This window comes from Leucopleurus acutus (genome assembly GCF_964270905.1).
Source record: "Leucopleurus acutus genome assembly, chromosome: 14".
Classification (NCBI taxonomy): Eukaryota; Metazoa; Chordata; class Mammalia; order Artiodactyla; family Delphinidae; genus Leucopleurus; species Leucopleurus acutus.
Window position 1 is genome coordinate 9,563,709 of NC_139156.1, and position 26,826 is coordinate 9,590,534.

General features: G+C 50.3%; 1 protein-coding gene across 1 annotated transcript in view; it reads right to left on the bottom strand.

Annotated features, from left to right (window-relative positions):
- The window catches only part of TACC2 (transforming acidic coiled-coil containing protein 2), a gene marked incomplete at its 5' end in the record, with an annotated part of 182,220 nt that overhangs the window by 32,063 nt on the left and 123,331 nt on the right, over positions 1-26,826 (bottom strand). Inside the window, 5 exons of the mRNA XM_082854641.1 lie at positions 80-281; positions 1,396-1,456; positions 3,612-3,647; positions 5,290-6,598; positions 16,520-16,656. Of these exons, the coding sequence (XP_082710767.1) occupies positions 80-281; positions 1,396-1,456; positions 3,612-3,647; positions 5,290-6,598; positions 16,520-16,656 (1,745 nt within the window). The remainder of the gene's footprint in view (positions 1-79; positions 282-1,395; positions 1,457-3,611; positions 3,648-5,289; positions 6,599-16,519; positions 16,657-26,826) is intronic.

Here is a 26,826-nt window from a genome sequence, read left to right on the forward strand (position 1 = left end):
TCCTTTCCTGGCCTTTTGCTCCCTAGGGGCAGTGGTCTCCGAGGCAGAGTGGCGGTCCAGCGGCCACCGAGTTGCTTACCCTCCGTGGGCGAATTGAACTTGGTCTCGTTGACGAAGGTGGACAGGTCCGAGGGCTGCGGGTAGTCCTGCTTGTCGGCCTCCAGGTCCACCGTCATGCACGTCCACTTCTGGTTGGTGACCGCCAGCTTCTCCTCGTCGGTTGCGTGGACCACCGCGGAGATGACGGGCGGCGTTTCTGGCGTGGTCACGGGGGTGGGGTCCTACCAGGAGAAGGGAAGCTGTCTCTTCTCTCGTCCAGCCTCCGCGCCCACCCACAGGGGTCTGGGCCCCCCTCACCAGGACCGGTCCCTGTCAAATTCCTCTGCTCAAAATAGTCCCAAGGACACAAAGTCTTTCCGCTATGAATTTCTTTTTCTGATGGTTTGTTTCAGGGGGTGATGACCGTGGGTTTTAAAAGAATCAGGATTTTGTGTCTTGGTTATTTGAGATACTCCTGCCCATTCACTTTGAGAAAAATAAGGAAACTTTTACTACGGGCACGTTTATGAAGGCAACTACAGTGTTACGCCCACACAGTGTTTCAGGCTTGTACATCAACATCATCAACATTGCCTGACACGGGAGGTAGAGAGAGGGGGGTCTCATCTCCATCTCCACAGAGGGTGTGCAGCTGAGCAGGGCAGGGTGGGAGCCCAGAAATGTTACAGCAGAGGTGGCATTGGACCCAAGACCCCTCTCGTGGGGCTGGGCGCCTCTCTGCAGCCTCGCCCTGCCCAGAGTTGGCTGGCCAGGGCTTTGCTTGTTTTATGACCTTGAATGGCCTGGCACACACTTCAGGATACCCTTCTTGGTCTGTAAACAGGGTAGAAGAAATGGCGTATATTTGGTAGAGGAACTATAGGAAGAGGGAGACAGGGACTCGTATGAAGAAAGAGCCCAAGCCGCCACTTCTGCAGGGGATAAAAGCCCTTTATCTCCCCATCCTGACCCTGGTTACATAATCCAGGGTTCCTGACACATATTCATTTCTTTCTCACTATATATGCGTTTATCTCAACAGTCTTCCGCAACTTGATATTCAAGTTAAGTTCTCAACAGATTAACTGGCCAAAATGGACCAGCACGACTCCCACAGAATCCAACTGACATTTTTCCTGAATATCTGCCTATTCTTGGGACATACTCTGATGTTTCCCCAAGGAAAGGGATCAAAACAATGTCTTGCAAACACTGAGGGACCCTCCATGTAGGAGGCAAGGAGAGGGGCATGATGAGTAGAAAAGAAAACTCTATTGACTAATGGGGAATAAAAACACATCAGCCTTATCTTCCCGAGTGAGGGATAAAATCACAAGTATCAAGGGAACATTATACCTGAGAAGGTGGATCAGAGAGAGGAGACCGTTTTGGCGACTTTTTCACCCTAAATGTGTCACTGGAAACAAAATGGAAAATGTAAACACAACAGACAGAGGCACAGAACATTCCAGAGCCGACTGAGGCCCAGAGCGTCTGACTGCTGAGTATCTGACCCAGACCACCCTCCAGTCTACACCACTCCAACACCAACTGAAAGACGTCCACACCGACAATCCATTCCGACTTTTTAACAGATATTATTATTGCCCCCGAGGGAAAGAGTCATCAAGCTGGAAATCTCGGAAAAGATGCCATTTTGGAGAGCTGACCCAGAAAATGAAGCTAAATTTACCCAGATGTTCTTATTTCAAAAGGCAGATTCTGGTGAGCAGATTAATAGATCTGGATCCATCCAGGAATGTCTGAACCAACTAAGGTGGGGGAGGGGATGTCAGCTCGTGACACCAATTAACAGGATCCAGTTCACGGAAGACCAAGCCGACACAGCACTCAAACAACTGAAGGAGCCGTGCAGAAACAGGAAGGAAAGTCCCGGGTCTTCAGCGAGAACTGGCAGATTCCCTCCTACGTGTGGGAACTCTGAGCTTGATGGATTCCCGCACCTCTGAACTTCTGGGTGGGATTCTGACTAAAGGCAGGGCGAGGGGTGAGATCATTTTTTTTTTAAATTATGGTAGAATACACATAACAGAAAATTTACCATCTTCAACGCTTTTAAGTGTACAGTTCAGTAGCGTAAAGTACATTCACATTGTTGTGCAACCAATCTCCGGAACTGTTTTTCGGAGATGAAACAATTTTTTAAAAAATGTCTTTCCTAACCACGACTAACAACTCTGGTCTCTCTTTTTTCCCCCCTCGTATAAATAACTGGGGGCTGAGGGGGAGGGGAGGAGAGGGGAGGACCTAGGCAAAGGAAGCATCAGCTCAGACTCCAGAGGAGTCAGAAGGGCCTTTTAGCACAGACGGCTCCCTTAAGTCTACTGGGTGGTCAGGGGTTCATCTCCACTATCAGAATGGAGGCTTCTCCACCTGCAGATCGGCCCCTGCCCCCTGGTCTCAGGCCCCTCCGTGGTCTGGTCCTGCCCCCAGCAAGGCAAGGGCTTGTGCAGGGGTCCCCCTCACCTTAGACCACCCCCCTCCCCTCCCCTGCTCTAAACGTTAACTGGGTGGACAGAGCAAATTGGCACCAAGTTCCTCCTCGTGTTCTGTGGAATGAAACGCCCCAACAATGGCTTTCAGTCATGAAAGAAATACCATAAATGGTTATTTACAGCATTTATGACATTTGCCATGTGAACAGTGCAATCACAGCTTGAAGCATATATTTATCCATGCATATAAATATACAACTGTGTATTTTACAGTTGCTAAATGGCTCTAAAATACCAAAGAAATCCCTTGGGCAGAAGAGAGCCTGAGAGACTCCACCCTATCCCGGGGCTGCTGGATGTCTGGGGCCAGGCCAGCTCCTCGTGGGATAATGGAGAGGCAGAGAAAGTGCCTGTCCTTGGGCCCCCCGGGGAGCAGCCCACAAGATCTCTCCTGGCCAGGGAGGCAAAGCAGTCCAGGCACAGCGGTGGTCTGCTCTGTTGCTCTGTCTCCCTCAACAAGGCGACCCCCAGATGGCATGCTGATACCTAGCCCGGTCCTGCTGACCCAGAGCAGCCTGGCGATGGCTCTCACAGCTGTGTGCTCCACTGAGCTGACCCTGCGTTTCAGGGGGCTCCCATCAGTCTCAATTTGAAACAGCTCAAACATTTCTGCTTCACGTGTAGCCAGAACAAGTGGTAGCGGTTGCTGCCTGAGGTTGGACTGGGTGGTTATTTTAATGTGAAGCCACGATACTTTGAAAGCAATCGCCCAATTTCAAATGAAAGAATGGGATGAGAGTGAAAAAAAAAAAAAGTATGGGTTTCAGATGAAGACGTCCAATAAGCAAGGGGAAAAAGAAACTTCCATTCCTGACAAGCAGGCAGATGTTGGATAATCACGTTTTCACAGCCAAGCAGTTTCATTTATGCTAATCACGATGAAACAGATAAATAACCTCTACTACTGGGAAGCCCCATGCCCCATCATTCCCAGGCCCGCCACAGAAATACGTAAGGAGCAGCCATGGAAAGGAAATGAAAAGAGCTTAGAAGCAAAAACAAAGGCAGAAAAAAGCACATTTAGTGTGAGAGGCAGATTCCGTTTAATTTACTTACAACAGAGAACATACAGACATCACGTCTTCAACCATCCTAAGACAAGAAGACAAAGAAAAAGAGAGACAGACAGAAGGAACTGACAAAAAAGGTAAATCTGCAGACAACTGGTTATTAATCGGTTAGAGGCTACAACAGCCATCCGCTGCTCTGCTTGGGAGTGTGGGCCACATCCCCGCTTTCTGGAGAGGGGCTGTCAGAGAACGCCTTCCTCTCCTGGTTCCAGCTATCCCATAAAATGTTGGTGGCTCAAAGAGCTTTGTCACCCCAGTGTAGGATTCCAAGCCATCTGCCCTAGAGGTAAGACCCGGAGACGGGTTAGCGTCCCCAACCTCGGTTAGCTACCTCTGATGACGGAACAGAAGAGAACCAAGCTACCTGCAGGGAAGGAGGAGGTAGTGGCTACAAACTGGCTCTCATCCCCAAAGTGAGAGATTAGCTTTGAGATCTGGGCCTTTCAGATTTCTCCGGTCTGCGGCTTAAAACAAAGCTTCCAACAAAGATGCTGCGGAGCCTTTAAGGAGGGCCTGGTGTGGCAGCCGGTCTAAGAAAAGTCCCATTTTGGGCCAGGACTGTTTCCTCTATCCAACACCGGACAGAGGTAAGGCGATCCAAGGCCAAAGCCTGCTTAGAGACCTTCTTCTCAGGAAGCCTTGGGTTCTTCTCAAATGTTAAATGCTTGGGGGAGCCCAGAACGAGAGGTAAACAGGTCACCATCTATCTCCATTTGTGCCAGGCAGACTCGGAGGGGCCAGCAGCCATGGTCTGTGCTGCTGAGTTGCCGCCAGAAGCCCGGTCTCCTTGGCCTTGTTAAATTATTGACGCTACTACATGAGTGGAGAAAAGCTCCAAGCACCAAACCACCTACACTTGGACCAAAGTCCTGAGGATGGACCGGTAGCCATCCGAGCTGGAGCTGGGTCTCGGGATGGATTCCAGAGGCGTGGACACGTAGTGTTATGCTCAGTCTACTTGGCCAGTGTTTGGATAGCAGACCTGATTATTAACGGCCTCCTGGGGACCGTGGGGACTGCTTCTCCCTTTCAGGTTCCATTGACCTTTTCTGGACCTACAGGGCCTGTGGACGCTCGTCTATGAAGATGACTACACAGGGGTGAAGACAAACCGGCGTGCTTCTTACACGTTAGCTGGGGTACAGGAAGGGGCCCAGACCAGACCTCTCTCTCTCTCAAGGGCTTCCCAAGCCTACTGTGTTTGCCTCCTGGGCTAATGTCTCCTTAATGGGCAGAAACAAACACTACAAATTTTAATAATATAAGGGCAGATCTCTTAGTTTTGAGGCCACTCCAAAAAGCAATTCATGTGTTAAACAGAAAATGCCAAGTCACCAACAGGGAGGCTGACCAGACCTCCACTGGGCTGCTCCCTTTCCATGGTTCCCACACTCTCCTGAAGTTGAAAGTCAGGTCTTCAGCTACAAGTAAAGCTTTAGACCACTGACTAATTGAGGCAAAGGATCAATGACTCTAGACCCAATGGGATATGTGGATGGGAAAAGCCACCACCGTGGGCGCAGAGAGGAATGAAAACAGGTATCCTGCCGCAAACATGGTGGCACTGCAGCCAATGGGGGACGGGTCATCCAGGCACGTGAGCGACAATCACAGCCAATGCTCAGCCCCGACTCCGATCTTACCACCTGCACCCCTGAACTTACGTCTTGAGGGGCGTCTTCTTCTTCTTGGCGGGCTTGTTCAGCCCATCCCCGTCCACTCCATTGGCTTCGACGGTACTGGCTGGGATCTCAAAGGAGGCTGGGGATTTAGAAGGTGAGCTGGGGGTCTTAGAGCATGTCTTAAAGGGCTCAGTGGACTCGTCACAGGCGTCCGGGTCAAAGCTGTATGACTGTTGGGGCAGTTTGGGAGACTCCTGCATTTTTGAGGTGGAAGAAAAAGGGTTAAAATTGGGGTCATCCCACTTGTCAATATCAAAGGTGTAGGTACCTTTAGCGATAGGGATGTCATTGGGTTCAGCAGGGGATCTGGTAGGCGAGGCAGGAGTGTTGTCGAGTTTTTCGGGTGTTTTTTTCATCTTTGGCCTCCTTAGGGGCATTTTGGCAACCGGCTTTTTGCCTATCTTTTTGGTGGGAGGGGGGTTTTCCTGCTGGGTGTCCCAACTACCCTTGTCCTCAGAATAGTCAAACTCCAGCCTCACTGAGAGGCCTTTGGCTGGGGAGTCCTCTTGCCCCCCAGTATCCAATGGGGACACCTCCACCTCTGGGGCCGTGGCAGGAGACAATGCTTTCCTTCCAGCGGGGGGTGAGTTCTGCACTCTGCCACCCCCAGAAGCTGGGGGGATGGCCCCTTCTGCACCCTCGGAGTCCAGAAGGCAGGCAGCCTTGGGCACAGCAGCAGGTTCTACGGGTGCCTCCTCCGATAAGGCTGGTCCAGAACCTTCCGTCTTGGCCGATTCCGTTTTCGTCTCGGCGATTCGATTCTCCTCGCTGGGGTCGGGACTCTCTTCGGCTGGCTCTTGCTGTGTCTCTTTCACTGGGGGGGTTTCAGGGGGTTTCTTAGTGGTCTGTTTCTTTTTTAAGGAAGGTGGCCTCGGTTTCTTAGTTCGCTTAAGGGTACTGGAAGCACTGCTCGAACCCGTGCTATGTGCATCCGGGGCCGGGGCCGCGGCCTCGGGGTTGCCTGAGCGAGAAGCACCATCAAAGTCACCGGCTTGCAGGCTGAGCGAGCGGGATAACGTCGACTTAGAGATGGGGACAGAGTCCGTGGACTTCCTCCGCGAGCTCACCTTGCAATCCTGATTCTTAGAGTCTGAGGAGCGAGGCTCCAAGGTCTGAAAATTATCCACCAGCTCGATGTTGTCAAAGTCCAAGTTGTAAGTCCCGCTGCTGGCTATCGGCTTGTCTTCATCGAAGACGGAGGAGAAGGAGTGTGTCGGAGGACGGAAAGGACTTCCTTCCACCGAGCTGCTGCGGGGGCCATCGGGGACACAGACCGGCTCAGAGCCACATCCTGAGGAAACGGAGACACAGCCGTCACTGAAGGACACAGGACACTTCGGACAGTCTCCCATCCCATGCCAGACTACAACCCTCTAATACCAGAGCCCCAGGTCAACCCACCCACCACTGGACAGGCACGCTGCTTGGGTACAAATCCTGCTCTCACCCATTGGCTCCAGGGTCTGGACAAGCTGACCCTCAGCTCTCTCATCTGTAAAGTGGGAGCAATAATGGCTGTTTAAGGAATAGCTCAAATCCTTGTCATTCAAAACACGTTTACCAAGTGCCTGATCAAACAAAGCACCTGTTCTGGGCGCTGGGTATTCAACAATGAACGAAATCTTTGCCCTTCTGGAAGTTACATTCTTCAGGGAGAAGACAGTCAAGGAACAATAAACAAGTAAAACGTATGGACTGTCGGACGGTGACGAGTGCTATGGAGAAAAAGAAAGCCCGGGGAGGGGTGTTGCAATTTTAAAATAAGGCAGCTGGGCAAAGCCCTCCAAGGAGGAAACACTGAAGCCAAGATCAGAAACGAGGTAAAGGCGTGAACCAGGGGGATACCTGCGGGGGGAAGCATCCTAGGCAACGGGAACAGCAAGTGCAAAGGCCCTGGGGTAGGCGCACACCTGGTGTGTTGCAGAAATATCAGAGGCCAGTGTGGCTAAAGTAAAGGAGAGGAGCAGGAAAGGAAGACAGAGAAATAATGCAAGTAAAGCATAGTGAGCCTTTGGGAAATACTAGTTGCTATCATCATCCAGCCTGCTCTTGACTCGTCAGAGCCTTTATCTGGAGGCCCCGGGCAACTGCAGCAGGACTGAGCTCGCCTCGTCTGCCACCTGTCCCGACTCCAGGGATCCCCGTGATCTCTCCCTCCAACCCTGCCTGCCATGCTCCTCTTCTTGGCCTTCCCCCTCATCCATCCTCTCTCCATTTTTCTAGAGCTTCTTCCCCGTTTCTCCTCCTCCCTCAGCCACTACCAGCCAAGGAGGCGGATCCTTATTTTAAATCATGCTGCGGGCGCTCCAGATGCTGGCCAAGATATTCCATCATCTCATGACCCCACTGCTCTGCTGGGATGCAGCCAGCCTGGCCTCGGCTACTCTGGGCTCTGCCTGCACCAGGCGGCACCTTGCATGCATTTCTGGCTTCACAGCTGTCCTGGGCAGTCAAGATGCCAGAAAACGATTGGCCAGAAAACTGAAAACGTGTCCCTAGACAAAGGGGAGAAAATGTTGCAAAGTGGCCTGCAGAAGAAGGAATTCAAGAGCTGGCACAGGGACTTCCCCGGCGGTCCAGTGGGTAGGACTCCGGGCTTCCACCGTAGGGGGCGCAGTTTCGATCCCTGGTCGGGGAACTAAAATCCCGCATGCTGTGTGCAGCGGCCAAAAAAAGAAAAAAAAAAAAAAAAGCTGGCACGTATATGACTTGGGACGGCATTCCACTACAGGAGTTATATCCTGCAGTACCCACCCCGCCCCTTGCCGTGGGTTGCCAGATAAAATATAGGATGTTCAGTGAAATTTGCATTTAGAATAAAAGAATACATTTTTTAGTATAAATATGTCCCAGTCACTCACTGTGTATCTGCGATTCTAATTTAATTGGACGCTCTGTATTTTTGTTTGCTAAATCTGGCAGCCCTAATCCCTCATTCCAACAAACCAACAAGGTTTGAGAAATGCTCACTCACCCCCAAACTGGCTTCCTACTGTAGATTTTTGTCAGAGCGGTTCATGCTCACGGCAGCACACCCGAGGTGGTGAGCACTTAGCAGGAGATGAAGACAACACGAGGAAACTGCCGGCCTCCTGAGTTCAGGAACTGGTCTCATTTATCTTCGTTTTCCCTGGACCTGCCACACTTTCTCTTGCCAGCTCAATAAATGCCTCTGGCATTGAGATCACTTCCTGGAAGCAGGTCTATTCGCCAGCCATGGTTTCAAACCTTCCCTTCTCTCCTGCATCCAAAGCCACCCCAGGCCCTACTTGGAGCAGATGTCCTAGAAGATGGGAGCACTTGCTTGAAGGCTCTCAACCCTTTTTGCCAAAAGATTCCTCCGTGTCTCGAAAACACTCCTGCTTCATTCTCATCTCAAAAGATGTCCCCTCCCTTCTTTCTACAACCGTCTCCCTCCCTATTTCCTCCAGAGACTGGCACCCTCCGGCACCCCATCCTCGCATCAGCAGTTGCCCCCCCTTCCTGCCCTGGACACACAGTACAGTGGGCACCGAAGGACCAGGGGACTCAGAGGACCAGGTGTTTCAAGTGGGCCTTGCAGGAGAGAGAAAGGGCCTCAGTCCAGCCCATCATTTCCAAAGCAAGGCCCACAACTGCTGACCTGTGTTCTCTCAGGCTGCTACGCATACCCCAGCAGCCTGAAGAAGGAAGCCTTTCGAGGCCCTTCAGATGTCAGGAGTTCTCCCCAGACCGTGCAACAGTCAGCAGATATGCAGCTCAACCATCTGCTAACTGTTTTCCCCAGAAGAAAAGCTCTCTGACGGCTTAATGTGGCTTTCCTCTTTAGAACTGACACACCCTAATTAAATCATCATGGACCAGGAAATCGAGTCTCGACATAGGGCTTCTTAGCCTCGGCACTGTGGCCATCTCAGGATGGTTAGTACTTTGTCGCAGCGGGCCCAGCTAGGATGTCTAGCAGAATCCTTAGCTTCTGCCCACTAGATGCCATTAGCATCCCCCCACCCCAAGCTGCGACAACAAAAATGTGTCTAGAAATTACCAAATGTTCCCTGGGGGGTGCAATAATCCCTGGTTGAGAACCACTGTTTTATTGTCTGTTGACTGGAGCAGGGCTGGGAGGGCCCTTCGATGCTCTTCAGAGAAAACTTTAGACCAGAGAAATGGGTCACTGCCACGTGCAGGCCTTGATTTTCCAAAGCAAGTGTGGTCCAACTGGATTCCCGGTCCCCCCCACTGGATTTCTAAATGTCCATACATCGTATCTGCATGAAGACAACTTATTCATTCATTCCTATATGTCAAACAATCTGGCTGCCTCCTATAGGTCAACCACTGTGGGGCATGCTGTGGACACAGAGGTAGGGAAGGATCCATCCACGTGCTCACGTCCTCTGCCTGCTGCATCCCAACAGTGCAGACCTGGGCAACGCTTGCCCTGGAGACCAACGCCTTGTCCTGGCTCCAGGTTCTGGCTCAGTCTGAGGACAAAATCAGCATCTTTGGTTCATGATACCCAAAGGATTACTAGGTGGTGCCCGACATATCAGTCAGCTCAGGCCACCAGAACAAAGTCCACAGACCAAAGGGCTTAAACAACACAGCTCTGGAGGCTGGAAGTCCGAGGTCAAGGGGTCCACAGGTTTGGTTTCTCCTTGACTTGCTGATGGCCATCTTCTCCCTGTGTCCTCACACGGCCTTCGCTCTGTGTGAGCTCATCCCTAACGTCTCCTCCTCTTCTTACAGGGACGCCAGCCCTAATAGATTAGCGCCTTACAACCTCATTTAACCTTCGTCACCTCCTTAAAGGTCCTATCTTCAAATACGGTCACTTTGGGGGGTCAGGGCTTCAACATATGAACTTGAGGGCACACAGTGCAGTCCCTAACTGTGCTAGGCAATACAATCCCCGAGCTAAGGAAAAAAGAAATGTGTTTGGAAACAAGAGGGGATTCCCAGGAAAGGGAGAAAGCCAACAAGGGGCAACCGATGTCACCCAACGCTCACACTACTGTCTTCAAAGGCCACATCCCTTAGCCTTGCTGACTGCTTCTAACTGGAGCACGTACTGCCAGCTGTGTTGTGCTGCTCCCTCCGCCTCCCCCCACCCCACCCCCAGCCAGCTCACCCTGGGCAGGAACCCACGGGCCCAGAGGCCTAAAGGTGCCAACACAAGGCACCCCTGCACTCAGACGCTTAGCCTCACCCAGTGTATCAAGCGTAAATGGTCTTGTAAACGGGGAGCCTAGCTCTACATCCTTCCAAGTATGTGAATAATAATTGATTGCAATCAATAATGTTTATTCTGGAAAAGGCCTCCGTTTTTGTTTTTTTCTTTTTTTTGCGGTACGCGGGCCTCTCACTGCTGTGGCCTCTCCCGTGGCGGAGCCCAGGCTCTGGAAGCGCAGGCTCAGCGGCCATGACTCACGGGCCCAGCCGCTCCGCGGCACGTGGGATCTTCCCGGACCGGGGCACAAACCCGCGTCCCCTGCATCGGCAGGCGGACTCCCAACCACTGCGCCACCAGGGAGGCCCAAGGCCTCCGTTTTAAGAAGGCTAATGAGCGATAAATAGAGCCTGACTCAGTCCTCATGCAGCATTTTGCCTGAGACGCTCACTGAAAGCCCTGACTTGTGGCTCCTCCCTGGCGAAGCAGCTCAGCACGGCTGGGATCAGGGCTCGGAACGCCCATTTTCACAGGTGCCACAGGGGGCTCCCAGAGCAGGCAAGTCGGGCCCGGCCTAGCTCATGTCACCTGCTTCCTATCAGGACACAGTCTAGTTCTTCACATCTCCGGGGGCAATGTTTTCACATGTGGCCACAGATGTGGCTTGGAGGATCAGCCTGGATGGCTTGGACTGATCTTTGAGGTGAGTTCTGATTGCTTATGGGGACTCAGCGGTGTGAGACGTCAGGGCGGGTGGAAGTGACAGGCAGATGTGGTCCCTGTGTGTCCACTCTCTGATGTGGTCACTAAACCCAGAACGGACCAGCAAGAGAGGCAGGCAGCCCATGCAAAACCGGCTTCTCTCCCAGACCTGGGAGGCTTCCGGACTCTCACGCAGACCCTGCTGGGTCCCGAGGACCTCCACACCTGGCAGGTCTGTGCTCGCTTCTTCCTGGACACCTGCACTGCTCTCCCACGTCTATGCTCTCCAACCTGCCTTCAGCTCCCAAAGGCTGAGGAGCAGCCCTGCTCGAGGCTCTGTGGGTCACGACAGCTATCGACCGGGGTGACTGTTTGCAGATGGAGAAATTCTCTGTGAAAACAGGTTGGATCCACCTGCTGGACGTTGAGTGCAGTCAAGATCGTCCAGCGAGGTCATTAAGGGCAGACAATGTGAGTCCAGAGGCTCAGGGCCCTGCCAGGTTCTTGGTGTGCCCACCCAAGTGCCCAGGGCCACCCCTGGCAGGTTATTCAACTCCTCTGAGCCTCAACCATAAATCAAGCATTCTTGTGAGGATGAAACAGGAGGAGCACGTAAGCACCTAGTCCCGGGTACAGCAGTGCCAGGAAACAGCAGCCGTGGGCCCCAACTCTTACACACGCCACCATGACCCCACTCCCTGTGCCCCTGCCCCAGGACGGGAAGGGCCCTCGCCTGGCCGAGCTCTCAGATGCCTCGCCTGATACCAGGAGGCTTCCTGTCTCTCTGCGGAGGGCACCCTGCACTTCAACCTCAGAGGAGATGAAAGCAAGTGGCAATATGTATGGAGACTGAGTCCTGAGACGTGAAAACAGAAGCCCCTGGGTGCAGTAAGCTCCCTTCTGGGTCAATCTGCAGACAGCAGTCCACACACGGCCACGTGGAGCACAACTGGAGCCTCAACGAGGCCACCCTCCCCGTGGAGCAGTGAGGAAAGGTCGAGGCCAAGTAGGGCACGGGCGGCTCCGGTCACCTCCAAGGCCCCCCACACCGGCCTTCCCCGTGCTGGGCATCCTCCCAGCGACAATGAGCAAACAGCGCTTCCCCCACGGGGAACTGCGTCTCCAGAGGGAGGGCAACTGTAGGATGGAAACCCGCCCCTGGTCTCATAGATGGGCTTTCCTCACTGACCATCTACTTGCCACCCACCTGGCAACCGCATGGCCTACCCTCTGCCTCGGATGTACCAGCTCATCTCGCCTGCACAGAGAGCAACTTGATTTCCAAATGCAAGGGAGTCGAGAAGCAGGGATTCTGATCCCACAGCCCCTCACTTGTTTTGAGACCAAGGGCAAGGTCCAGAAGCCCCACATCTCACTGGCAAGCAGGTGATGAGATGCCCAGTACCGGGATGCTGTGAGCACTGGGGTTCCTCCCCTTGCCTGAGATGGGATGAAACTTGCTAAGAACCTGGCACAGGACTGGCACATGGCAGACATGAAATGGAGCTATTATTTAATTATGTGACGTTTAATTATGTCCTTCAGTGGTCAATTTTGAGTTCTAATAATGCAGCCACGCGTCCTGATCACAGAACCATGAAAAGTCGGAGTGGGAAGGATCTCAGAGGACTCACGGGTCACCTGCTTCATTTTACAGATAAGAAAATGGCTCAGAAAGTGATTCAGTTATATATATATATTTTTTTTCTTCTTTTTCAGATTCTTTTCCATTATAGGTTATTGCAAGACACTGAAAATAGTTCCCTGTGCTCTACAGTAGGTCCCTGTTTAACTATTTTGCACTCAGTAGAGTGTTTATGCTAATCCCAAACTCCTAATTTACCTCCCACTCCCCCACTATCCCCTCTGGTAACCGTAGGTTTGTTTCTTATGTCTGTGGGTCTATTTCTGTTTTGTAAATAAGTTCATTTGTATCATTTTTTTTGGATTCCACATATAAGTGATATTATATGATGTTTGTCTTTCTCTGTCTGGCTTACGTCACTTAATATGATGGTCTCTGGGTGCGTCCGTGTTGCTGCAAATGGCATTATTTCGTTCTTTTTTAATGGCTGGGTGGTATTGCACTGTGTATATATATGCACTGCATCTTCTCCGTCCATTCATCTGTCGATGGACACTTGGTTTGCTTCCATGTCTTGGCTATTTTAAGTAATGCTGCTATGAACAATGGGGTGCACGTAACTTTTCAAATTAATTTTCTCCCGTTTCTTTTCAATTAAAGAGGTTAATTTCACTTTTATTTTTTAGTTAATCTGTCTATAACGTAGCAACCTAAGGTAAAATCATGTCCTCGCTGAAAATAAGGTTTAATGACTAATCCACATAGGCAATTACATGTTTTTGTATCATGAGCTAAACCATCAGTTTTAACCAACTATGCAAGAATTATAAAGCCATTGAAATAAAAGCCATAAAGGCTTGAGTGACCATCCCTAGTTAGACTATGTTAATCAATGGTAAATGCTAAGAGCCTCTGGAATGTATATTTACCTAAGAACTAGTAAAATCATACAATCATTAAAAAATCTTAGGTCAGTTATTAAAAAACAAAAGAAAAGAAAAAAGAAAAAAAACTGGGCTCAGATAAGGCACAGCCCAGACGAGCGGCAGACACATGGTGGCCAGCCACATCTCACCCATTATCCTGTCCTGTGCAGCACAATCATGCTGGCAGCACCCAAGGTAAGGTGACAGATTATTTTGTAAAATTAAGTTTCCAGGAGGAAAAATCATGTCTTTATTCACAGCCAAAGGTCTCGTCTATTATTTCCTGGGGTTCTTTTGGCACCTTTAGCAACATCGCAGGCGCTCTGCAGAGGCAAAAACCAAACGGTAGATTTTCCTCTCTTGCCCTCTCTCTCCCTCGGTTCCCAGAAGGAAGCTTTCTCTCCTCTAGCCACCTCCACAAGCAAGCACAGCGCCCCTTTAATCTGTACCGTCCCATGCGGTCCACAGAAGGGACCAGCAGACTTTTCTAATGAGTGCGACAAATCAGCTGGATCTTTGTACAGCCCAAGACGGGGGGCTTTAGGCAGACACAATCCCGACCGTAAGTGTCCTTATTGTATAATCCGCATACGTGTAGCTTCACTGTCATTTTCCAAGGAGGAGAAGCATAAAGTCAGACTCCAGCCAGGGTAATCAAAAGTTCCATGGGGCTGTGACTCATGGCAATTCACGGCTCCAACCCCTTCCACTGGGGCTTCTCTCTTAATCCTCCATAGTGTTCATTCTTTCAAAAACTACCATCCGAGCAAGAGGTGAGTGTTGTGCATGCGTGTGGGTGCGTGTTTAAGAATGGAGATGGTTCTTTGCTTTGTTGAAAGAGAAGTCAGGAAGAAGGAACAAAGACAGGCTGAAGAAAAGAACAGAGGTGGCAAACCAACCCCAGAAGCGCTATGTGACTGGAAATCCCACAGGACGCACACGTGCCCACAGCAATGACCGTCCTCTGGACGCTGCGTGGCGCTTGGGGGTGGACCACACACTGTCCTCGGCCTTCATTCTTCTTCTGACATCTTTCCTAAGATATCCCACACATGTATAGGCATGAACTTATTATACCCATAAGAAAGGATAATTTATTCTTAATTGCACATTTGACCTAAGGATTAAAATGTGTTTGTCATTCAGCCACTTTCCATTAAAACCTTGGGGCGAATTTTTTTACAATATTATAGGAAATGGAATTTTTACGTTCTTTATTATATGAAAGAAAGAAAGTTGGGGTGCAAACGACTCCCTGAGAAATGTAAGCAGTCCTTCCTGCTTCTTCCCCACCTTAAAATCAAATAAATTCCAATAATTACCCTCTCAGAGCTCAGTGCCTAAACGAACTTTGCAGCATCAGGTACTACTAACTGATAAGCTGTCAAAAGGGGAGAATATGAAAACTGCATTTATCAGACACCAGCAAAGGTATCTCTCCTCTTCCCCCAGCACCATGGAGCACATTTGCTTAGGAACAAAGCTCCAGGAGTATGTGCCCTAAAACTATGGCCAGCTTGAAGCCAGAGCAGCTAGAAAGAATCCCATCCATTTCTTTCTAAAACCAACATTAAGGTCAAAATCATTTTTTATTTTGCAGTTCACCTGGCTCCTGGCCAGGGCGAGAGTACAAATGGAGGCCGGGCCCCTGGCCTGTTCCTTCTCTCCCCAACCTCCATCCCTCACCAGGGGCAGCCTCGAGCACAGGTGTGTGGACAACCCACCTGTAAGTCACAGCCCCATCCTTGGCATCTCCTTGGCTGAAGGGTGCAAACGTGGGCACAGTCAGCCTTGGGAAGACAGGCCAGGAGATGGGGACGGGGTGGGCCCAGGAAGTGGCTGCCCCCAGGTGTCCAGAACACGGACCAGGAGGAGTTTGGCTCTGCAGACTTATCTCGCTGAGAGGGCTGTGGCCCCAGGAAGGTCAGAATGGGGCTCTCTGAAGTTCAGGGTCCAGCTGAGGCTGTCCGGCTCTGAAGACGGTACTACCTGGCCCCCTGATTGGCCTGTACGGCCATTTCTGAGACCACCTGGCCCCCTGACCAGCTTGTGAGGCCATTCCTAGCAATCCCCATCTCCTTCCAGGCCTCATGTTAAACTTTAATGCTTGAGGTGGTCCCACCCCTGCTGGTGTAACTGAAGGCAGCACACAGAGGACTCCAGCCAGCTGGGCAGGCTGGGGGCTGGGACAGGAGGTCTGTCCTATCCTTCCCCATCCTCCCAATCGCAGTAGTCACCACATCTGAAAGGTACATAAAGGTCTTTGTTCTAAGTCACACTAGGGGGTGTGGGAAAGTGATAAGAAATCTGGATAATTTGAAGTTAATGAGGAATAAAGGAGTCATCCCTGCACAGACTCAGTCATCCATCATTTTCTCTTCTCGCCCATTTACTAATTATCATCCCCAAGCCCACAGGGGCAACGTTTTTAATAAAAATGCAGGTTCACATGGGCGATCCAGAACCAGTACTCTTATGGGAGCCAGGGGCCAAATGTCAGAATCTAAGATTGCACCAGAGAATTCCATGACCCCCACAAACCCAGTTCTGGACGTCAGCTGAAAGGCACCCAGAGTTAAATGCATGGTTTCCCCAGAGGCCTCCCCTAAACTTCTGCAAAGCGGACACAAAATAGCCCACTGTATCTCCGCACCCTTAGTTTACACCACATCAAATCAAGCCCGGAGCTGAGAGGCCCCAGAGGCTGGTGACAATCTAAGGAGCTCCAGCCCCCCGGGGTGTGTGCCCTCCTCCAGCCGGGTCCCCTGCGGAGCCGCTGTTGAGTCTTCCTGGGACTCAGCCGCAGGGCTGTCCCCAGGCCTCCCCCAGGGGCACCTGATCCTTGGTTACCTGGTTCTTCTGGGGGAGGCGGAGCGCTGACCTCGGGTTCTGGAATGACTTCAGAGGGTGGCGGAGGTGGGGCCGGTGGAGCTTTGACGGGGGTCGTTGACTCCGGGGTCTCAAATGCTTCTTCAGAGTCAGAACTCCTGATGGAGAGAGAGGGGGTGGAGAGCAGGTTAGACAGTGGCCGGGGCTGCGTTGGCTCCGAGGGGCCAGTGCTGGGGAGCCGTGCACGGGCTAATGACCCCTCCCAGGACCGGTGCAACCAGTCTCACTGCCCAATTAAATGGTCCGAGGCCAGCCGTGAGCAAAGTCACTTCTCAGCGTGATTCCCAGGAGTGAAACTCGTTATCACCAGCTTTGCGCCCAAATGATGGAGTCTTTGAACTCAGCTCTACATGAAATACGTATTTCTGGCCTTAGTGGCAAATACAAACAGTGGAATCTTTTGATCAACGTTGGCTCGCGTTATTTTGGCAACAATTCAGGCAAAATGATATGGAAGCATTCCCAGGGACACTCTGTGATTCCAACACACCCATAGGACCCTCACTCCACAAGACAAAATCTCATTAGGTCTCTCTCCCCCTCACCCCATCATTCTCTCCCACTGCCTTTCTTTCGTAGCACAAAACCTGTTATTATAGATTTAGTCACTTTCTAATCATGTTAATGATCTTTCCCTTCTATTGAGCTGAAAGGCCAAGAGGACAGCCTGTTTTGTTTTGTTTTGTGTTTTTTTTTGTTTATCACTGCATCCCCAGCCTAAACATCCGGTAAGTGAATACATGAATGAATGAGAGCTGGCAGGTCAGGTGGAGGACGTGTCAGACTAAAACACAAAGCACGGCCCCCCTGCTGATCCCAAGAGTGTGAAAATGGCCCTCGCTGGTCTGCAGCAAAGTCTCCTCTCAAGGAAGATTCTTCAGCCAGAGAGATGAGCTGAAACTCCACCCAGAGGACGCCCCCCCACCGAGGAACAAGGGGATGCCACTCACCGAACTAAAGCCTTAACCTGGGCTCGAGAAAATCCAGAGCAGACAGTCCTCCTCCATCACCCTGCTTCCACCGAGGACTCAATTTCAAGCCAGAAAGGATGAGGCACCCCCAAATCACTGAGCCAGGCATGTGTCCTCAGGCTGGAGGGCAGCTCCTTACATGCTCAGGATGCACAGGGGTCCATGGTCCCAGCCCCACCACACTCTGAGGATGCCGGCGTGCAAGAAGCAGCAGCATCACGTGGGCTAATTTCCGTCTCGGGATACTTTAAATAGATCAAGATGCCACTCACTTACTTGCAACAAGGTAGGTAATTATCAAGAGGGTGGATACTTAGGATGGCTGCTGGCACGAGCGACCCAGCCGGCGATTTGGCAGAAGATGTATAATCAGAGGGTGACGCATCAGGTGTGTATGGAACGTGAAACGCTCACAGCGCAGAGCACCAAGATATCAAAGGACCAGTGTCCTCTGCAGAAGTCAGCATCTTCTAAAGACCATCTGCCAGCCCGCAGAGAACACCACGACAAACCAATCCCTCCACAGTCAGGCAGGACAGGAAAAAAGGGCCATTTGGTGAGTTCTCCTTCAGGAAATCTACATCGATGTTTTTACAACTTGTTTGTCAGAGACTCACTTTGTCAGAGCCAAAGATTCCCCCACCCCCATCCTTTCAAGGACCCTGGCTCCTCCAACCTGCCACACAGCCCTCCAGGGACAAAGAGACGAACAGACACATCAGAGCTGCTTTTGATGGGATCCAATGAGCCGAAGCCTGCATACTATTAAATTTCATTAGTAAAGACTGAATTCATGCAAACACGACAGAGGCCATGCTGACTTTTACAAACACACGTTAATATTAACAGACTTAGCCTTTGTCTAGGGGGGAAATTTAAGATCCACGCCCGGACAACAACAGATCTAGGTGCCTGACGTTTTGCAGAATCTGTTTACCGGTATGAAAAACACAAGGAAGTTATGCAACCGAGCATCAAAGAGAAAGAGGAGCTTGGATCTGCGTGGTGGGCCCCGGGTGTCGCCCTGGCCCCCAGCTTCACACACGTCAGGGGCAATGCTGAAGAGATACACGGAGACAACTTGCCTCTCTCCTGAGTTTCCTTGAAGGACCTGCAGACTGGAGTCCCCACTGCCCGTCACCGTTGTCCACATCCACCGGGCCCATTCCACCGGGGGCCATGTCCACCAGGAGGCAAAAGCCATCTCCGCTGAAGAACAGCTTCTGTCGCCCCAATTCCCACCCCTAATTCCTTTGCTGGTATCTCTGGGATCTGAATCTCTTTAAGATGTCACGAAAAGGTTAGCTGCACCGCCAGCCACAAATGTTGTGAGAGCTTCCCCAGCCTCCAGCAGAGATACTGAGGGAGAGACTCTGTGCTCTTCCCATGGCTTCTACATCCCCGGGCCCTGGCGATGTGTGGCTTTAGAGCACAAAGGGCCCCTGATCTTTCCCAAGAGCACAAGCAAGCGACAGGGAGGGCCGGACGCTTGTGGATTCAAGCTGCTGAATTCCAATGAGGTCTCCCCTGCTTGCAGCTGCCCAGCTGGCACACCTGCTCGGAAGGGACCACCGTTCCCCACGGCCCCGTGCAGGACGCAGTGCGTGGGAAGGGCAAGGGTACACCAAGCCCCTGTGTGGTTCCTTGCCTTGTTTACCGTGAACTTTTGTGCATCAAAGCATCAGAGGCTACCACGGACCCCTAGAATGCCATTCACTTCCAGCACTTCCTGCATTGTTTTCATATTTTCACTCCCTCTCCCAGGAGCGGAGAGCAAGCTAATTAGAGGAGGCGGATAGCAGCTTTTTAAGTTAGCTCTTTTCTCCCTATTCAGTTTCTCAGGGGGCTCAAAAACATTCCCAAGAGCAGGGATTTCTGCAGTCCCCCCACAGAGCCTGGACATAAAAATAAAGCAGCATTTCAGAGTCCCAATGCATTAAAGCAGTTCCCATCGGCTGCTTGATTATTTTTTCCTACCAAGAGAACCTAAAGCACAGGAAATTATTCTGCAAAGGCTCCACACTTTTAAGATGAAAAAGTAACTGATTTAATTTGCCAAGAAGCTGTATTAGAAAGAGAAATGTGCCATTACAGTGTGCCAAAACGACTCTAAATTGTAGGGAAATATATTCAGCAGGATATGCATATCTAGGTTCTCCATATAAGGAAATATGTAAATACATGCAAATACGGTAAGGTATATGCACTTCCATAGTGTAAAGACATACCTCTTAATGGCCAGGCATGAACTATAACGACTTTAATTCCTAGCATGAAGAGCGTTCTACTAACTATCATATGCTGAACTCTTTGTTATGTGTCAGGCACTGGACTAGGCCATCTGTACATTTCTCTATAATCTGCAAAAACATCCTGCTGCTGGAGAGCAGGCCCATTTTACAGAAGACACAACTATGGTTTAGAGAGGCAAATTACTTCGCGCGAGGCCACCCAGTTAGTAAGCCAGGGAAAGCAGGGCTCATATCTAGAACTGTCTGCCTCTAAGATCTGTGCTGTCTTACTACATCAGTGGCTTCCAAACCTTTCCAGCAACAGAACTATTTTTCCAAATGAATCTTCCATGAAATTCCTATGCATAGAGACAAGTAGTATTTCACTTATTTTGTAAGCTCAAGGTATAATATATTCTCATTATAAAGTCTGTTATTGAGAACAATTAAGCTATTTTGATGAACTTGAAAATCTGACACTGAGGGTCGGGGATGCCAACTGCAGCCTTAGATCTGTTGATTCCTCTCCTGGCTGCACATTATTAAGAAGAGTCCCGGGGACTTCCCTGGAGGGCCCGTGGTTAGGACTCCGTGCTTCCACTGCAGGGGGCCCGGGTGCGAGCCCTGGCCGGGGAACTAGGATCCTGCAAAAGCTGCACAGTGCAGCCAGAAAAAAAAAGAGAAGAAAAGTCTCGATACTTACCGATGAGTTAACCACAAACAACACCTGTTTTTAACAGCTTGTCCTGTGACCATGGAACATGCTTTAATAAGGCAGACAAGACAGGAGAGCTACCTCACCGGGCAAAACCAAATTAATCTATCAGCACAGGGCCATATGCTGGTGGCATCCAACTCCACACAGTGCGTGTGCACAGAGAAAGGAAGATGGAAATGTGCAACCGAGTGCGGACACGCCGTGCTGGCTGCTGAGACCTGAACTCTACCAAGCTCCCCAGCGCGCTGGTAAAGTTTCTAAATATCTTTTCAAATACTTTTCTCAGATTTTGGAGAATCTCTATAGAGTGCTGAAGCCCACAGAGCACAGCTTGGAAACTTCTCCTCTGCACAACAACGAATACGGTCCCTCTATAGACGGCACACTGTGTCAAAACAGTATTTTATGGCAGCTGTCCCCAAAGCAAGACAGCCGGCAGAATGTAGAACCCCGAGGCCTATTCACCTATGTTTTTGATTTGGTTTAAATATGTTTGTGTTTACTTCTATAAACGACAACAACAAAGTAGTATAAGATCACTCACATAATATAATGATAATATAACATAGTATAATATTAGTATAATATATAAGTAGTATAATATAATTAACATAATATATACACATACATACATATATATACAAATACATGTGTGAATGCGTATCTATAAATAAAACGTCAGAACCTTTTAATAGAGAAGAACTATGAACGCAGTTTTCCAGCACATCATTAAACGGTTACATCTTGCTTAAGTTTTACTAGAGCTAATTCAAGGGCTTGGGAGAATACATTTTAGAGACCACAGAATCTTCCAACTTTGAAGCTGGTAGAAAACTTAGAGACTCCTTCCTGCTCCAACACTCTTATCACGTCTTTTTAAACAGGTGAGGAAACTGAGCCCTGGAGAGCTAAAGTGATTCCCAAGGCCACCAGCCCATTCGTGGCAGGCGTTCTATAGAACTGGGCTTGCCTGCAGGAAACACTGACTCCAAATAACAGCTTTCTTTTCTAAATATAATGTCCCTCCCACCCTGGAAATCTAAAGTTACCTATACTTACAGGTTACCTGATTATCAAGACACACTGTGTGATTAAGCATTGCTAAAGTGGAAGGGACGTTTCCACGTGCGTATCAATTTCCAGATCAATTCCTCAGAATTCCAGTATACAGTTCCCACTGTGAAAGTGATTCGGGGGACATAGGTTCTTGTCACCACCCACCAAGAGTGAAAGGACACAGTGCAGGCACTTGAGAGGTGGGGGGCTTCCCAGGACACGAGCCCCAGCCTCTGAGCTCCTCGTGGAGGGACCACCTGAGCGAGAAGTGAGCCCCTTCTCCTCCTACCCACCCCCTCCTTGAAGACAAACCAAGGGAAAGGCAGAGCGCTGGCCCAAAGCCCCGACTCAGGGAGGACGGCTCGAATCCTCCAGGTCAGAAGACCACCGTCCCGCCCGAAGACGGAGGCAGACCTTCCGGGAACGAACCTGAGCTCTCGAGAGATCAGACGTCTTGTTCATCTCTGCAGCTCACGTAAGAGTCTGATGGAGTCTTGTAAGCAAGCAGATACCTTTGAAACTGATGTGCACTCAGTTCTACTCATCAGAACATTCTGCTGCGAGAGCCGTCAAGAAAAGCTGTCTCTGCCCCAAACACACACACACATGCTTCCCTCCTGCCTAAAACAACTTGGCCGGACTGCTCATTTTTTCGGGCCGACTGAAAAGGGTCTTTCACTTTAATTTGCCCATCCCGGACACAGAAAAGGGATTTGCTCAGCCACCGCTCCTCAGTACATAGGTAAAGGGAGAACGTGATTTCAACACAACCAAAGGCTGGCTGGGATGCTTCTTGGACTGTCAGGTGACTGAGGGGCCCACGGTCAGGTGCTGTCTCTCATGAACACAGAGCCAGCTCTGGCAAGCCAGGCAGCTAGGATTTTCAGCCTGACACTCTAGGGAAAATCAACATAGATGCTAACACACGTATCCCAAGATTCTTGGCACCTAGCATCTGTCGGGCTATAAGCCAGGTCCATTTTCAGATTCAAGTAGCTTTCACTTGGTGGCTACGTTGAGACGTCAGCAGGGTTCAAAAGACACTGGCCATCAACTCACTGGCCACCTCTGGGTTAGGCTGCTGCCCCAGCAAGAGAAATGCAATCACAAAGGGAAAGACTATACATACACAGAGGAGTCCCGCAGACCTGGTGATGGCCAGTTGTAAATTGACTATAGTTGCAAGAAACAGGAACCGACACAATAACTAAAAAATGGAATTTATACAGAAATGCTATGGTGGCTGAGGAGTCAGATTTGAAGAGATAGGGAGGAGTGTCCAATTGGCCCACCTTGGATCGCATGCCCATCATTTAGCTAGAAGAGGGTAGGGAACCCTGATAAATAAGCAACCCATCCAGACCCAATGGAATGGGGGAGACAGAATGTCCCCCAAAGAAATCAGAAGTTGGAATGGATGGTATGCAGTCCATCAGCTCTCACGACACCATAACTACGTCACTCACTGTAACTGTGTGACCTTAGGCAAGTCACTCGACCTCCCAGGCCCTTGGATTGTTTGTCCAGTAAGTGGGGAAATAACTGGAAGGATAATACTTCCTCCATATTATTACGGCTCCAAGTCTGCCCTTGGCTTCTAAGCATTAGAAATTTGGGGGAATGTGATTTGCTAGCAAGTTAAGTCTTCTATTTTATTTGGTCTTGCCTACGGAGCTGGGCATGAAAGAGAATCTGGAGGCCACACACAGAACGGGATGGCTGTCCTGCCAGGTGGTCCGTGGACACAAGTGCATCCATGAGAATGTGGACACTCTCAGAGTCACACTGAGCTGGCCCTCATCCTTCCCTCAAGGTGCACACAACCCCCGTCTGCCAGGGACAGGGGTGAGGGCGCGGTGTGGCACTACACACGTGTGTGTACGCATGTGCCCGATGAACCCCACCACACACACACACACACACACACACACAGTTAGCTCTGAAATTGACTTAACTGCAATGACACCAGAAACTTCACAAAAGAGAAGTGACTCTACTGGCTGCGGGCCTCATTGCAGGCAGTGAAGAATCAACGCTGAATGGGCTCCGGACTCGTGATTCCACAGATTTGTAACCGCATCGTGTTATGCCTTCCTGGAGAGAGGCCAGACTGAATCAAGTCTCAGGAGAAATAAAGAGAGAAGGGACCCAGATGGCCCTTTTATGTCCTGACCTTCACGCTGATACTCCTGAAATCTCATCTTTGTAGCCTAACGGCTTGCTTGAGTAACTTACATTGGAATCTTTCAACTCAGATTCTTAAAAATCTAACTGTATATTTATGGATGCTAGCAAGAAAAAGATAGGCAGATAAATAGCACCTATAAAGCCTAAGTGGTAAAAGAGACAGAAAAACAAAAGGAGAGGATGCAAAAACTCAAAACAGAGCAGTAATGTTTGGCCACAACCACCGGGGCTTTTTCTAGCACCTGGCAGGTAACAAACCCTCCCTCAGAACCGCATACTGTTAATGAGGGTGGGTGGGTTTGCAAGTACAGTCAGGAGGGTTCCAAGCTAAGTGGTAAGTAGAAAAACAGCAAATCAGGGACTTCCCTGGTGGTGAGGTGGCTAAGAATCCGCCTGCCAGTGTAGGGGACACGGGTTTGAGCCCTGGTCCGGAAAGATACCACATGCCACGGAGCAACTAAGCCCGTGAGCCACAACTACTGAGCCTACGCTCTATAGAGCCCACGAGCCGCAACTGCTGAGACCGTGTGCCACAACTACTGAAGCCCGTGCGCCTGGAGCCCGTGCTCCGCAACAAGAGAAGCCACCGCAATGGAAAGTCCGCGTGCCGCAACAAAGAGTAGCCCCCCCTCGCCGCAACTCGAGAAAGCCCGCGCGTAGCAATGAAGACCCAACGCAGCCAAAAATAAATAAATAAAATAAATAAATTTATAAAAATACCTCAGCAAATTAAGGAATATAGTATGAGCTTATTTGGGGTATAATAATTGCATATAAACGTAAACAAATACACATAAACACATGTATATTTACATACACATATATACCTATGTAGCTAGAATGCAGCCAATCCCCTCTGCACAGTTCAGGGCAGACACGCCCACGTGGGCCAGCCCCCACCAGGCTCTACTCGCAGGGGTGCAGCGGGGCCACCCTCCAGGTGCTGTCACAGCCTGCAAGAAGTATCCGTCCTGCATCCAGGGCTCACCTTCCACACTCAGCGAGCATTCTTCTGATTTCAAGGTGGTTTTCCAGGCAGGCACCTGGGTACCAGGATGGGGGTGCCCCAAGCAGGGGCCAACGTTTCACAATTAGTACCTCAGAGCTTCCTCATCCAGCCTCTCCCGTGATCCTCACAACAAGGGAGGCACGTGGATTTCACTCCATGACAATTTCAGCAGGACCTGTCAGGTGCTGGGCACCTGGGCAGCTGAGTCAGACAGATCGGCTCCCCATCTCGAGAAGCTTGCGTCCTCCTGGGTGCCCAGGAGGAGAGTCCATAGCCACGTGGCTCAGCGACTTGCTGAGGGCTCGGAGCCAATACCAGAACACGTGTCTTCCGTCTCTTGTCCTAACCCAAGTACCGTCCTCCAAGTCCTAGAGGCTCCTGGACGTTGACAGGCTAGACTCCTCATTTGCAGATCAGTCTCTGGTACATTTGGGTGCTGTCAGTTTCCCAGAGCATCCTCACCTCCAAGGCAACAGATCAAATGGAGTTTCTGCATCTGGGTCCACGATTGCCCGATGGGGGGTATCCAGCCAGGCCAGCCTGGGTCTCCTGCCCTACTCATTCCCTCTCCCCTTCCTTATGGCCACACCTTAACCCCCTCCCCCTCATTCAACCAGTGTATGTCTAGGCACCCTGGCCCTGGGATCCTGACTACAGTGGTTTGAGGTTCTTAGAACCTACAGGGAGTGATGAGGAGAGGTCATGGGCCACCCAGACCTCTGGGGTCAAGAAAGTGGCCTCTGTTGGGGGTCAGGTCAGCCCCTGAAGTCTGTTACCCTCATCAATCACATCCTGGGCAAAGGGTAATATCATCACAGAGTCAAGGGAGACTGAAGTGCTGACATCCTAGGACAGACTCTTTCAGGAGGCCACAGGATTTCCGCTTAGCAGAGAGCAGGGGCGGCTCTGGCCTTAGATTCCTGGTTCACAAGTCTTTAGATCCAAAGTGTCCTCACCTGAGTGTCTGTCTCTCTCTGTGGGTCTATCTCTCTGTGTCTCCATTTCTATTTGCCTCCCTCCCCTCCTGTGCGTGCGTGCGTGTGCGCACGTGTAAGTGTGTCCCCTCCCTTGCCTAGCTCCCCCGCCATGCCATCCCCCTCTCTAGCCAAAACAAGAAAAGGAGCAGGGGAGGCTGCCCTGCTAATTTAATTCCTGCACTTTCCATCAATAATTTAAAGCTCATGCATTTTGACTTTATAAAATTCTTCATTTATAATCTTACCTTTAAAGTGGTCCTTTAAGGCTTTGCAAATTATTGTTAATAATGGCCACTGGAGAAAGGACTTGAGGGCTCTTACTGCATCAGGCATTAACATCCCTATACTCACCCCTTGTAATGTTTCACTCAGTATAAATACATTACTGAGTCACGCTGAGAAATCCTTGTCCTTAACAAATACATATACACCTTCCATGTAGATTTCAACCAGCGTGTTAAAACCTGAGCATCCCAGAAAGCACGGCGAGTTCCTTGTGCGACCCAAGCAGCTGGGATTATTAACGGAGCAGGGACCTACAGATTCTTGTTTGTAGAAAAAGGTTTTTGTCTCCTTGGCCTTCCCTGGGTTCCAAAGAGCAGATTCAAGCAGTTACTAATTAGGAAGTGAGGGAATGCAGAAACAAAGGAAAAGCAGTAAAGAGACAATAGTTCAGTGATAAAACAGAGTCCTAGTTCCTCCTGAAGGTATCAATATATACAGAAAAAGTGGACACATGTTTTGCAGGAACCAAGACCCTCCCGGGTGGAGGATGGTGACTACACGCTGACCACAAGTATGCAGACCCCAGACTGGTTGGAACCAGAAGGTTGATGATTGAGATTCCCTAAATGTCATCCTGTCACCTCACCACCAACCAATCAAAAGAAAGTTATCCACCCTGCAGCCCTCACCCCAAATGTTGCCTTTAAAAATCCTTCCCAGACTTCCCTGGTGGCGCAGTGGTTAAGAATCTGCCTGCCAATGCAAGGGACACGGGTTTGATCCCTGGTCCGGGAAGATCCCACACGCCGCGGAGTAACTAAGCCCGTGCTCCACAACTACTGAGCCTGCGCTCTAGAGCCCGTGAGCCACAACTACTGAGCCCGTGTGCCACAA